At 42.4% G+C, this 14,771-nt stretch overlaps 2 protein-coding genes across 4 annotated transcripts; both read left to right on the plus strand.

Moving 5' to 3' along the window:
• Positions 1–1,959: 1,959 nt before the first annotated feature.
• smg9 (SMG9 nonsense mediated mRNA decay factor) lies at positions 1,960–10,855 on the plus strand. 2 transcript variants are annotated; one of them, XM_042106164.1, is made up of 14 exons: positions 1,960–2,102; positions 2,336–2,490; positions 2,585–2,659; positions 2,839–3,073; positions 3,376–3,473; positions 3,888–4,000; positions 4,376–4,487; positions 5,636–5,731; positions 5,972–6,057; positions 6,335–6,441; positions 7,117–7,224; positions 8,186–8,311; positions 9,151–9,307; positions 9,535–10,855. In XM_042106164.1, the coding sequence occupies exons 2-14, from the start codon at positions 2,347–2,349 to the stop codon at positions 9,611–9,613; spliced, it is 1,536 nt and encodes a 511-aa protein (XP_041962098.1). In that variant the 5' UTR covers positions 1,960–2,102; positions 2,336–2,346; the 3' UTR covers positions 9,614–10,855. The 2 variants fall into 2 exon arrangements, with proteins under 2 accessions (XP_041962098.1, XP_041962100.1); XM_042106166.1 differs by having other exon boundaries at positions 1,980–2,102; positions 2,296–2,490.
• A 364-nt stretch (positions 10,856–11,219) lies between these two features.
• LOC121720269 (phospholipase A2 inhibitor subunit gamma B-like) lies at positions 11,220–13,440 on the plus strand. 2 transcript variants are annotated; one of them, XM_042106266.1, is made up of 6 exons: positions 11,245–11,287; positions 11,385–11,635; positions 11,796–11,915; positions 12,043–12,189; positions 12,359–12,472; positions 12,585–13,440. In XM_042106266.1, the coding sequence occupies exons 2-6, from the start codon at positions 11,587–11,589 to the stop codon at positions 12,785–12,787; spliced, it is 633 nt and encodes a 210-aa protein (XP_041962200.1). In that variant the 5' UTR covers positions 11,245–11,287; positions 11,385–11,586; the 3' UTR covers positions 12,788–13,440. The 2 variants fall into 2 exon arrangements, with proteins under 2 accessions (XP_041962201.1, XP_041962200.1); XM_042106267.1 differs by having other exon boundaries at positions 11,220–11,550.
• The last annotated feature ends 1,331 nt before the right edge of the window (positions 13,441–14,771 follow it).

Here is a 14,771-nt window from a genome sequence, read left to right on the forward strand (position 1 = left end):
GCCTTGCTTAATTGACCGATCCCAAGCCCCGCCCCCTTTTGCTATGTCACAATGACGACTTCGGAGGACCTCGGTCAACCTCGGTCAATTTTGAATTTTCTAGTGGCCATTCGGTATGACAATACGCCAGTTATGCGAATGCTATAATGCTTCTTTTGCGAGTAGCTTAAGTAACTAAATAACTAAAGAGCTCAAAAAGGTTCAAAGATAAGCCTGGGATACTTGTAGAAGTGACATCCGATATCCTGACCGTGTGAAACGTCAACACACATAGGCCTAACTTTGCATAAGGATAGGCTGCTACTTTTCAGTAAAGAAATCTGAGTGTGTACGAAAATGTTCCATTTATTTGTGTTCATAACTAGGCTACACACAAAAACATAACTAAATCTGGTTTCCACTGATGAAACGACAACATAAGCCTACGCAAAAAATTATACCTACCTTGCAGGAACTGAACTCGCATATTCATACGATTGGAAGACGCGCAAAAGAATACACCTTCAATCACGTATCGCCTTACACACAACAAGAATACTTTCAGCTTTGCTACCTTGCCATGTTTAACTTGGGATAGAAGACTGTTCACAGAAATAAGCTAATGATCCTTTTTTCAACAAACGCAATAATAGCCTATACTGCGATGCATTATTGATGGCTGAACGAGAGATAGCCAATGTCTTCTAAAGATCGAATCATGTGCAGATTCAAAACTATGCAGTCTCGAAATCGCCCATATTAGACCTAGGCTACTACATTGCCCACGTTTAAATTAATTATAGCATAAGCGGGCAAGTCTAGTGCAAGACAAATCACGTCTGCAAACTGCAGATATGTCAAACGTGATAGGCATGGGTTTGAACTCGGAGTGGTTTCTTTTCAATACACTTGTATCATGTTTATTTGAACTCTTCCTTCTAAAGCAGCCATTCAAAATAATAAGTAGGCTATCGGGCCTACCGAAGAGAAGCTATCTCTCCACCTCCCCAACATGAGCTGCTTGGCTAGTCACTCTCCCAAGTTGCGTGGGAACTTGGATCTGCAGCACTTGGTCCAGTCTTCTATTAATCCTCGAAATATGGTTAGATTTTGTTATGGACACGTCAACACCATATTTTTGCAAAGACCTGTTTATTGAATCAGTCACATCTGCAGCAAATAAGGTAAACTACCTGCTCGTGATAACGTGCTAATTGTTTATCCCCAGTTAACATGCATCCCATTAAGATCCACGACACCGGATTTGTTTGTCCTCAATTTGTGGTGTTCCACCTCGTTGATAACAGCAGACATTGTGAATGTGTCCATCTGCATACTGAAGGCCTTTCTGGCCTCTGTTTTTTGAATATATCAAGATTACTTGACGCCCAGAAATCCAGCATACACTGTTGCACTCGGCTAAATGGGGGTGCTGCGTCCCCATGTTGAACACGCGTTCTCGCACACTTTCCTGCAAACTTGTCCGACTTAGCAACAGTAACGGGACTGACAATGGGAGGAGGGGCTTGGGATCGGTCAATTCCACGAGATGAAACATTTGAGATGTGCCATACTTCAATTTGATTGAGCTACTACTGTTGTTGTACAGGGTTCTAATGGTTTTACAAAAATAGTGTCCAAAACCAAGTTTGATGAGGGCTTTCAATATGAATTCATGTTCAACTGAGTCAAAAGCTTTATAGAAGTCCAGAAAGAATGAAACCATTGTCCATAACGCAGTCCAAGATCTTCCAACTTAGTGACGAATGCTGAGCTGAAGTCTACAGCATTTGCACATAATTCTCTCCGCTGTTAAGGTGGGCTATAAAATTGATGGCATCATCATTAGATCGATATGAGCGATATGCGACCTATTCTTGATATGGTCTAAGGGGCGCCTCATAATTTACACTCCAATACAGGTGAGCGCGCCATCGGAGACTGAGGTCAAATTAAAGCGATGCAAACGGCACACAGGAAGTACTTCTATACATGCCAAACACGTACTGGAAACACCTACTGGAAACACCGTTTGCATGGGCGTGTAGATGATTAATACGGGACTGTCTATTAACTCATTGCTTATAGATACGTTCAAATAACCTACTTTAAAAAACATCACGGTAAAGTAGCACCATTTTTGTAATGTCTATGTCTTAAGTTATGTCACGACAAAAGACTACAAACTAGCCAGTTAGCTGGTTAGTAAGCTAGCCTACCTCTTGTTGATGTTTTGTAGCGATAGCATTAACGTAATAACTTCGTGTCTGAATAGCTGCGGTATGCTAACAGTAAAACCTTTTCTCACCTCATCAGCCTCTTGATTCCGTATATTATCATGTCATGTCTGATGCAGCTGTTTGAGCAATGTCGGAATCTGGCCACAGCCAGCCAGGCGTGTATGGTCAGGGGCGGAGGAGGCGCCGACGCCGGGACAGGGATCCCATAGGACCGGGACAAAATCTCTCGGGTCCGAGCCGTGATCGCGAGTATGTGCCTAGAGAACGCAGAGTAAGAACGTCAACCTATTTGAAAGAGTGATAGATGATAAGTTTTAGATCAGTGGTTCTTGGTTGACAGTAATGATTGCCTTCCCCTTGCGTAGGATGGTAGTGAGGATCCACCGGGACCACTTCTTCAGAAGACCCCCATAATTCTCGCGAAACCCCCTGGAGAAAGGGTTGGTAATGTTTCTGCAATCCATCTGAAATCGAACAGTCTCTCTTCCTCATCCCACCAAATATGTATTGTTATGAAGTGCCATTTTTTGCTCAGGCAAGTTTTCCTTTAGCCATTTGCCGATGTAGCCAATCGGGCCTGTACACTGAAAAGTTCCGTCTCTCTTGGCTGCTATTTTAGAGCAAGCAGAGTCAGAATGTTCCAGTTGGTGGCGCTCCATCCCTTGAGAAACCCATCATGCTTATGAAGAGCAGGGAGGAGGCTGGTAAACCCGGGACCCCGCCAGATACCGGCCCACCCGTGACCGGTACTGGAGCTGCCAAGCTGGAGAGGGAAGGCCAGCGCCCAACCCAGCCCGTGTATCAAATCCAGAACAGGGGCATGGGAGCAGCAGCCTCCAGTGCTGCAGTGGACCGTGAGTGCAGTAGTTGCCTTGTGTTGCCTTGTGTTAACCATGATGTGTGCCCTCTTCGAGACCTTGTAAATATCATCCGTACCTCTAACCCTACTTTTGATGCAATGTCAGTGTTATTCGGATGCTGTTTTATGGAACAACATAAAGTGAAATATTGGCATAGTAGCATCATGTGGGTACACTGAATGACTGTATTGGAACTGGCAATGTGTCATGCAGTGAAGTGTTCAGAATGCAATTTACTGAAGGTTACTACGTAATACCTACAGCTGGTCTCTGTATGTGTGTTGTGTTCTCTGCAGCTGTGATTGGCCAGACAAAGTTGCTTCCGCCGGAGAGAATGAAGCACAGTATTAAGTTGGTGGACGATCAGATGAACTGGTGTGACAGTGCCATGGAGGTAAGTTTTGCTTTTACACAGCAAATGAGTGATCGTCATTCAACTAGACAGCAGGGTTTTCCTGGACCACAGGCATTAGGCAGCACACAGCCATGCGTGAAAGAGTTTTGGGTGATTACACTACAGACATCGTGCATCTGTTATACCTGGCTGATTACACTACAGACATCGTGCATCTGTTATACCTGGCTGATTACACTACAGACATCGTGCATCTGTTATACCTGGCTGATTACACTACAGACATCGTGCATCTGTTATACCTGGCTGATTACACTACAGACATCGTGCATCTGTTATACCTGGCTGATTACACTACAGACATCGTGCATCTGTTATACCTGGCTGACATTGTGCATCTGTTATACCTGGCTGACATCGTGCATCTGTTATACCTGGCTGTGTTCCTCTCAGTACCTGCGCGATCAGACGGACATGCTTGTGGTTGGGGTCCTGGGGCTTCAAGGGACCGGCAAGTCGACAATCATGTCTCTCCTGTCGGCTAATACTCCCGAGGAGGATCAGAGGTTTGTGTGTGTGTGTGTTCCACTCTTGTTGTTTTTGTCTTGTGATCTTTGTTTTGTCTATACTGGCTTGTTTCCTTTTTATATTGTGTTAATCTCAACTTTAGTTACCTGATGTTTCTTCACGGTCTATACTCGAGATCTAAAACTCTACAGAATATTGTTTTCTACTTGTGAGAGAAAAGCAAGAAACCCAAGTTTTACATACTGAACATATTCTAAACCCTACTTCATGACCAACATCATCTTGTTCATATCAGCCATAATTCATAATTTTCTGATCTCTGAGCATACCCCTTTCTTCATCCTGGGTCAGAGCAGTGGGGTTTGATCTGGCCATGCTAACAGTAGTGCCTCTGCCCTGTGTTCGTTCTGCAGAGCGTACGTGTTCAGGGCTCAAACCCAGGAGATCAAGGAGAGAGGGGGGAACCAGAGCAGCGGCATTGACTTCTACATAACCCAGGAGCGAGTCATCTTCCTGGACACACAGGTGAGACCCCGGGCCCTGCTGTGTGGAGGTTCCAATAGGGGGGGCGTCTGAAGTTTGGCAGTGGCATGACAGTCAGTTAGAACCATAGACTGTATATAGAACTGGACAGTGTGGCTGCATTCAGCAGTGTTCTATGGAATTGAAGCCGCTGAGGCGACGCCATCTTGGAAAATTTGGACCGCACACTCTTCAGTTCTATATAAACAGTCTATGGTTAGAACAGCACTAGTCAGTTGCACTAGTGATTTATACAAAGCTGTACAAGATATGCATAAAAACTTTACTAACATCTAATGATTGGTCGTATCGAAGTGTTTTATTAGAACACTTAAATCATCAACCTCAAAAAAGCGGTACAATGGAAATATACAGGGTAAGTAGAAAACTGCATTTTTAACCACTGACTAGGCTGAAAAGTGACTACAAGACCCACATGTAGTCGGGGATTTTGAGAACGACAAAAAGCTGACGGCCAATCAGAATCTATCAAACTTAAGTCATCACATTCATCACAGTGAGGAGAGAGTCTCCTTATTGTTGGTCAGTGTAGACGTTCATGTTGCTATAGTTACAGTTATCTTATTCTTATGTGTCTGTTTACAGGGCACAGTCAGTGTCTTGCTTACTTCTTTGTTCGGGTCTCAAATGTAGGCTCTCATTAGGTCCCTACTAGACGAGTATCACATGATTTGACAACCGACACTGAATCAATTAGTAGGCACTGAATGAGATGCTACTGTTGCTTTAACAGCCTTTAAAATGGTTCCCTCAGCCCATGTTTTTTTCTCTAAACAGAGGTACATTGCAAGTAGTTATGGGTATAGCATTACCCGTGATCATAAATATGTATATAATTAACTTCTTTGGTTTCAGATCAGTAAAATTAACATTTGCACTTTTGTGTGAAACTCTGTTGTGTACAGTATTCACAAGTTGACCTAAATTGGTGTAGAAAGGACATTTTGTGTTCATAACGAGCTCTACACCACTACAGTTTCTTCAGCTCAGCTACTATGGGTCAGGCATTAGTTGGGTAGATGGTGTAGGTCAGGCGGGTATCACATTCTTAATGAGTATTGATATTCCCAGTAGTGTTCTGCCTCATGGATTGCGGTCACCTCCAACAACATTTATGTGTCTGTCCACAGCCTATTATGAGCCCGTCCATTTTAGATCACCTGATCAACAATGACCGCAAACTTCCCCCAGAATACAGCCTCCCTCACACCTATGTGGAGATGCAGGTATGTGGCCCGCCAGCAAAGGATGGCATTGCACCACATACTGCATCTATTAACCCTTGCTGTGTCCTTTGGACACCCAACTTTAATCATAACATTAGCGGACCTTACACCCTTGTTTACTGTGTGAACATATTTTAATACATCGTACACACACATATCTGTGCACACATTGGTACTGAAGTTGTCTTTGTTTTTCTGATTGCTGATCCCCCACCCTCTCCTGTGTCTCGCCCCGTCCAGTCACTTCAGATCGCTGCCTTCCTGTTCACTGTGTGCCACGTGGTCATCGTTCTTCAGGACTGGTTCACTGACATCAACATTTACAGGTCTTGTCTCTTCATGTCTCCGATGGGTTAATGAAATGAACATTCACAAGAAGAGCCAGGATGAGCCATATAACTCTATGTAACTGGCTTAAACTGTAATGTTATCCACACAACACAAAAGTATAACCTCTATCCAGACAGGCAAGTAGAGGATGATGCCTCCTGTTTCTTGATTGGGTGGTCAAGTGAATGATGCGGGAGTTACTCACTCACTCACTCACTCTCTCTCTCTCTCTCTCTCTCTCTCTCTCTCTCTCTCTCTCTCTCATTCTCACAGGTTCCTGCAGACAGCTGAGATGCTGAAGCCCTCTACACCGTCCGCTAGCCACGACAGCACTGGATCCTCAGGAAACGATGAGGGCTCGGAGTATTACCCCCACATAGGTTAGCTGAGAACGGCACACGTCCCCAACAAAAACACACTCACTCATTTGGGATGGTTAAAGCTGCAGTTGGCAGGTCTGACAGATTGAGGGGACTCTCAGCCCCTCCCCCACTACCACTGAGCACCTTCTCATCGAGTTGGTGCTTGTCAGTGCGCACCAGACTGTGATTGACAGTCAGATCTCACACAGCCCTCTGATTAGACCAGAAGAAACAGGAGCTGTGGATTTTTGCAAAACAAATAACAGGCTCTAGGTGGAGGTAGAAGTGCGGGTTCTTTTCTAAAACCGGCTAATTTATGTTGTTCTGTCGGAGCATAGTGTCGGTTTCAGTGAATATGATCAAAAAAATCTTGCCAACTGCAGCTTTAAGATTTCAATTAGTCGACTACTCTAAAAGTAAGAAAACCGGGTCAAAACCGGGCAGATTTTATTTCTTTGATTAAATATGAAAATTCCAATTTGACTGCCCTCAAAAAATCAATAACTGTGGGAACAGCACATTGTTACACATATGCGTGTAGTAGGGCTGCCCAGTTAATTGAATTAAAATCGCAATCTCAATCCACACCTATATACAATCAAAGTTTATTTTCATACTCGGTGTCCTTAATGTACACCTGCATCCACCTCATGAAATGCGCTTGTTTTCCCGTTTTTTGGTTTTCTGGAACAGTTTTCCTTCAGAACAAGGCTCGGAGGGAGGAGTTCTGCCCCCGGAACCTGAAGAAGATGCACATGACTGTGGACAAACTGATGGCTCACTCCCATCTGAAGTACAAAGGTAAAATCAAAGCACACCACTGACAGTTGACATGTGGAATGTATGTCTGTGTGCATGTTAAGAATGAATATCTCATCAATAATGAAGAATCAATCTCTGTCATAATGTTATTTATATGTTGTTGTTGTCCTGAAAACACAACACTTCTGCTGCTCTTACATAACTTGCACCACTATGCCACTTTCTTTCTTACTTAGGTCAAACAGAACTACCCAAGCCTTTTATTGGCCTGACTTTGCACTAGTATTTTATTGACTGTCTATGCACAATTTCAACCAAAACTTTGCTGCTCTTATTTTTTCATTATTATATGTGCCCTCTTATTTACTTACTTTTTTGTTTACTTGAATGTTATGTTTGTCTGTGGACTTAAATTGGTAAAATATGTCTTGTCTTCACCGTGGGATAGTGAGAAACGTAATTTCGATCTCTTTGTATGTCTGGAACATGTGAAGAAATTGACAATAAAGCTGACTTTGACTTTGACTTTGATAGCACGTAGTACTGTCAATACTTTCACATATTGTGCGAATTAATAATTGTTCTGATTACTGTCAATGATAACCATGTTAATTGTGGTCAGAGGACTAGTGCCAAGGTCCTGTGTGTGTCTAGATAGATGCCGTATTTTCTGGACTATAAGTCACACTTTTTTTCATAGTTTGACCGGTCCTGCGACTCAGGTGCAACATATATATATATTATATATATGTTTTTTTCCTCTTCATGAAACATTTTTTGACTGGTGCGACTTACACTCCGTTGCGACTTATAGTCCGGAAAATACGGTAGATAGATTCTTTCTTTCTTTCTTTCTAATATAAGTATCCACTGCACAAAAGAGACAGTAGAAGATAAAAAAAAAATACTAAGATACTAAATACTAAAAATCTAAAAAAACTAAATCAAAATCAACTAAATCAATCATGTGTATGTGTGTCTGTGTCTGTCTGTCTCTCAGGCACCCTGTCTATGCTGGACTGTAACATCTTCCCCGGCCTGGGCCGAGACTACCTGGAGACCGAGGTGAACCTGTTCCTCCTGCCCATGCAGGACAGCGATGGGGAGGACACCTTAACCAGAGCAGGTAGGTGTCTGTCCTCCTTCTCCTCCTCCAACATCCCATGGGTAAATCCTGCCAGATTGATCGATTGATTTTCTTCATGGATTAGATAGATAGATAGATAGATAGATAGATAGATAGATAGATACTTATAGATAGATATTGATCCCCAGGGGAAATTCAAGACATACGATTAACATACGATGTAACGGAAGAGATGGTTATGGTTATGGATTTAGCAGACACCTTTGTCCAAAGCGACACATAAATACAAAACAACATAATAATATTTAAAATTGAACAGGGAACACATTAGAATGTTGGTCAAATATAATAATACTGTATAATATATAATAGAGATCCACAGGACAATACGGCATATATATATATATATACTGTATTTAAAAGCACTTTTTTCAAACATGGTCCTATGAGCTGTTCAGACAAAAACAAAAAAAAAACCACAGTCAACAAATCATTCAATTAACCAGAGGGATTTCTGTTTGCCAAAATAAATGAGTCACCATTGGAGTGAATGAAAAGCTGAAATTAAATCCTTTGGTCGCTCCTGAAATGGCTGTGCATCCTGCTGCCGAAGTGTGAGGCGTGATCTTTTGTCTGTTGTGGATTTGGTTAGACTTAACTGAGGAAGTTAGTTGATGTTCTCGGTGTGATTTTGTGATTGGGCTTTGGGGTCAATTTCATAGTATGAGGTATCAGGTGAGAGAATATGACTCTTATCACCTGAATAGGCTTAGAGAAACAGCCTAAGCTCATGACAACGTAATGTTACCTGAGTGGCCAACCTGTGAGTGTGACCTGTGGCGTTACCTTTGTGTCTGTTCCTCCTCTCCCTCTTCCAGGTTCGGCGTCGGGCACCGGTGGGGCTCCCCTCTTCTCCCTGCTGCCCGGGTACAGGGGCCACCCCACCTTCTCCTCTCAGGTGGCCAAGCTGCGCAGCCAGGTGCTGGCCATGTCTCGCAGCCAGCTGTCCCACACCATCCTCACCGAGAAGAATTGGTAAGGAGTGCAGAGATGTACTGTCTCTCTCCTCCAATGCGAAGCATCCAGACAGGGCCTTTTTGAGCTTGTAGTTAAAGACCACATGGTTATTTTATCGGTGGGAATGGTAGGTTTGTTTTGGTGGATGGGAGGTGTTTTTGGTGTGGTCATTGGTGCACTTACCTGTGTTCTTTCTGTGTGTGTTGTGTGTGTGTGTGCGTGTATGTGTTTACTGCTTCTAAAAGGTTCCACTACGCGGCACGGATCTGGGATGGTGTAAAGAAGTCGTCCGCCCTCTCTGAGTACAGCCGCCTGCTGTCTTAGTGGCCCAGTTGTAGCTGCGACCACAGGAAGGCACGAGTGAGCGCTCCAGCTCCAGGCCGTCGGCCTGCCTTACCCACTGTTTGGACATTTGGACAGCCTCCCAGCACCAGCAGGTTAGCTGGGGGGAGAGCCGGGCGAGGAGAGCAGATGCTGGTCTGCTTTCAGAGGCCAAGCAAAAGAGATTGTGTGGAGGATCACATTGGATGGATGGGTGGGGTGGGGGGGGTGGGGGGGTTATCAGGTTGCAGGGACCTGTGCGACACTGATTCCGAGTGTGTAAAGTTTTCAGACTGGTACGATAGAGTGAGGTTATGAATGATTTGATGATGTTTTTTAATTAAAGAAAGAAATGATGCAAATTAACAGATGGGTCACGAAGGAATTTTTTTTATTGTTTTTCATCCTCACTGGCTGTGGGGAATGGCGATGTGTATATTCAGATTTTTGGAGCTTTTTTGGCTATTATCAATAGCACAGTAAAGGAGCTGAGAGAGAGAGAGAGAGAGAGAGAGAGAGAGAGAGAGAGAGAGAGAGAGAGAGAGAGAGAGATGGGAAGAGATCCGGGTCACCATGGACACTTGGACCCGAATGTGGTGTGGGCGTTGTAGCCAGTTGCACCACAGCATCGCCCGGACCTGAGTGACCTTTTAACATGGCCGTCAGTGGAAGGGTCTGGAGAGGGGTGGCAAGCCTGTTTTCTGAAGGCAATGTTCCCCCAGGTCATAACATTTTACGCTCACAGAAATCAATCGTTACGGTCTGTTGTTCATACCAGGAACGTGAACGGCACAAACAGCAGTTTTAAGTATCACTCTCATGTGAATAGCAACATCCACACTGAACACGAATTGTAGACATGAACATGAGGAGAGACTTTCCTAATCATTGATCAGTGTGGATGCTAATAATGTTATAGCTAGAGTTGTCTTTATAGTTGATCCTATAATTGATATATAATTGATCCTCGCTATGCTGTACCTATGGAGGCTGTTCAATAGACATGTGATGAACTGCATAGTACCTGCGATGCATTATACAGCCAGATATGTGACCGTTATTTTACTGGAAAACTAAAAGACTTGGGTTTTGAGTTGTATGAATTCATATCTTATGGCAGATCAGTGTGTAACACGATGGAAGCCAATGTTTTTGGCATAAGCCAAATTTTCTCCAAAAATTGTTCCTCATATTACTTTATATATGTACGTAATAAAGCTTAAATGTCACATGTGATCATCTGCATATCTTGTCTGTCTGTGTTTTGTGGCGCCTAAACTAGAACTAGAAGTAAATAATTAACGAATAATTAAGTAAATAATTGACGAATAATTAAATAATTAACTTTTGCACATTTTGCCTTTTATTTTTTTTTTTTACTTTCCGATTCTTTCTAGCTCTTTCCAAAACTGTGTTCTTGAGAGATGTAATTTCACACTTATTATGGACTATCACACCTGATACAGGTATCTAGGTCAGTAGATAGTTCTCTACAGAAGTGTTTTACAAAAGGATGGACTCAAGTTACAGTACGTGTTCTTCCCTATCTACTCTTCCCTTACACCTGTTAGCCATATCACACAACTGAAGTTTTATATCACTAGAGGCAAGTCAACTGGACTGACTGGTCAGAGTATTCGTTTCACAGCACATGGTTCAGTCTAACAACTACTAACAGTGAGTTGGGGTTTGCTTTTGCGTGGAAAGGTTTGATATATGAATATTCGTATATAATACTGTGAGGTATTGTAATTTGGATTACTTTTGAATATAGGTGGGTGGGTAGCACTGATTGACCTCAGGAACACAGCCTTCTTGTCCTCACATCCCTTCGGAACCATTATTCTCGACATCTACACCTAGGCTATATCTTCGAGAACCATTATTCTTGGCATCTACACCTGGGCTATATCTCCAAGAACCATTATTCTCGGCATCTAGTAAGTATACACTTGGGCTATATCTCCGAGATCAAGATGGATGTCCATGTTGTGCTGTTCTTTATGAGCACCCTTCTCTGGAAAGGTATATACACACCAAACACACACATACTGTATATTGTATGTGTATATTGAGTATATCTGTATGTATCCGTGTATAACTAATCAGTTAATAGTACGATCAGTGCATTAAAAAAGCCACTTTCCATCATCACATAAACAGCATGTTTTGTGTGATGTTTCAGTGCATTCCCTAAAGTGTATTAAGTGCATCCCAGAGTCAGAGACATCTTTGAACTGTACCAACACTGAGATGGACTGCCCTAATGGAAAGTGTCTGAGTCTGGGAATAACAACCTACACCGGTAAGCATGGAAGCGGCTTGGAGTCCTCCTGTTTGAAGGAACCAAAAGACCTCTCTCTGTTCTTCAGTTTTGGCCCTCTCTTGTTCTTCCCACCACTTTGACACTTCTTTGCCCTTATGCACTACAGTGGGCTTGAAAGCAAATCATATCAACATGAAGTTCTGCTCAACGCCAGGACAGTGTCCCTCCGGAACAATCAATTATGGGATGGTAGTGTCAAGCTATAAAAGTCAGTGCTGTGGGACCAACCTGTGCAATGCTCAGGACATGCCAGGTGAGTATACATCAGTCAATACGAACCAAATAAGACTGGACTGGATAATTTGTAGATTGTAGAATTGTAGACAACTAGTAAACAGGCACTTATCATGAACACGTAACTCTGTAGAATGAGGAAGAGTAGCCTAATGTTTTCCCAATAATTTGTTGTGAATTTCTTCTAGATATACCACTCGTCAGCTCAAAAAATGGCCAGAAGTGTTTTACCTGTGCAGGACCGGATTGTTCATCCACAGTGGATTGTTTAGGAGATGAAAATCGTTGTATCAAATCAAGAGGTCTGTCTTTAATTGATCACAAAATGTTTACTTTCATTCACTGTAGTTGATGGCCTGTACTGTAATTGTTATGGTTTCTCTCTGTCTCTCTTCTTTGCTGATATGGCCACAGTAATCACTGGTAGTGGCGTCACCATGACACTGAAAGGATGTGCCTCGGAGAATTTATGTGGGGCGTCCCAATCCCAGGTACTCCCCAACATCCACACAAGCTCTGTGTGCTGCGAGGGAAGTCTGTGTAACCATGGCGAGCACTCGCGGTTTGCTCTCTCCCTCCTTCTGATGGCCTTGTCCTCCCTCATCCTCACCCTCTGAACCACCTCTTTTTGTTTGAAGGGAGTATGAGATCATCTCAGTTCTTATTAGCCAGAGGTTACAAAACCTGTTCCACGCTCCATGGATTGCATGTCTGCCATAGGCACCCTTGTTAAAGGCATGTCCATGGCTTGTTAAATGCTGTGTTTTTTATTTTTTTGTTGTTCTTTTTTCTTTAGCAGGATCATATCAGATTTTCTTGATAATTCACTTTTAACTCTGTGCCAAGTAAATACGTATGGGAATGAGATATAAGTCTGTGATTTCTTGCAAATCCAAAGGCATTGGAAAATCAGCTTAAGCAATCAGCAGCTAAAATCTTAGGTTTTTGGACATGGCTGATCAACAAGGATGTGACATTTCAGTTGACATTTCTTGGTTTTGACATCTGGCAATAGATAGTGTAAATATTATGAATTTTAGTCATGAGTAATATGATAATTATTCAAAATAGTTTAACTGCTAAATGGTTTTATTACTCGTTTTATTTCATTGTGTAAGCATGAGCCTGGCTCAGGAAATCTTTGTGTGATTATGTGATAAAACATTCCAGACAATCAATAATCAATAACCCAGTTTTTAATCATGTATCTGTGTTACCTGAGACTTTCAAAAAGATTTACTTCAAAGCAAAAATAAATGTTTTATTCATACACCTGTCCAAGCGTCATTATCAGGTTTTAAATGGTTACTAATCAAAAGATCAATCAGGACACACATGTTTCTGAGGCTAGTGTCTGTGTGTGTAGGCATGACTGCTAAGTGTGAGTTGAGTGAGAAAGGGACTGTGTCTTGGAGAGGAGGAAGATGCCATTTTGGGCGTCTATATCATCAGATGATCACATGCCTCCCTCTGTTGGATACAGTAGGTATGACAAACTAAATTGTGCTTGGCAGGTGCTTTTACTAAAAGCAGAGAATGTCTAATAAGGGGAGAACTGCCACTCTCGGAAAACTTCCGGTTTCTGAACTGGTTGCAGTTCCTTCTGTGGTTGCACATGAGGGCGCTCGTCCACGAGTGCAGAATGCATGGAGGTCTATGGAGCTGTACCCCTCAAAATCCACTTTTCTTGGGATATAATTTTTTTCCAAGTAATTTGAGTATTGCATTCGAAAGGGGAGACAAAGAAAATACACTTGGTTGAGTATTATATTTTTTAAAGTCCCTTAATTGTTCTAAAAAGCCTTTCAAATGTGTCAATGACGTCATTCATTAGCACAATGCTAGCGTGTTATGTGCAACAACGACCCAACCTGTAAGAAATCAAAAGGACATAAGTACTCGTTCATTCAACTTTTGATCTATAACCTATGTTGAAGTTATACAAACTACAATCAAATCTGAGATTTGTCAACGACAATCAGGTGAAAGAGACCAATTTAGCTGTCTAGCTCCATTGACTCCCATTCATTCTGCACTCATTGCGATCGCCCCCAGTGGAACTCTGGTGGAACTGCATCCAAAATTCGGTACAATGGGACTTAATACGGAGTGGCAAGGCTCTCCGTAGACGGGCTCTGCTAAAAGTGAAAAAATACATAAGTTTAGCCAAGCATATGGCAATGTAATCCACCTTTCAGGGTTGGGACCAAAATGTGAAGACAGACTTTCAGCAATATTTAATAGGACTATATTTTCTTCTTTTCACGGTTATTCGGAGTTTAGAGTTAAGAGTTTTACTAGAATTGAGCACATTGACATTGCAATGCCTTTGTCTATAATGTTGTGAGTAGAACTGTGTTAACCCTTAAAGGTGTAGGTTTTTGAACGTTCTAAGTTCCGCAACAATTGAAGGTTCTAAAATTCTATGTTGAATTCAATGAACCCAGATATTCTTTAGAACGTTCATTTCTCAACATTCCCGTCACACCAGTGTGACGGTACTCCTTTATGGGTTAAAGGAGAATTCCGGTGTGATATTGACCTAAAGTGTGTTAAAACATGATACCGAGTGTGAACGTATGTCTCATAGCTCACCTCGGC

The sequence above is a fragment of the Alosa sapidissima genome, chromosome 10 (assembly GCF_018492685.1).
Source record: "Alosa sapidissima isolate fAloSap1 chromosome 10, fAloSap1.pri, whole genome shotgun sequence".
In the NCBI taxonomy this organism is placed as follows: domain Eukaryota; kingdom Metazoa; phylum Chordata; class Actinopteri; order Clupeiformes; family Clupeidae; genus Alosa; species Alosa sapidissima.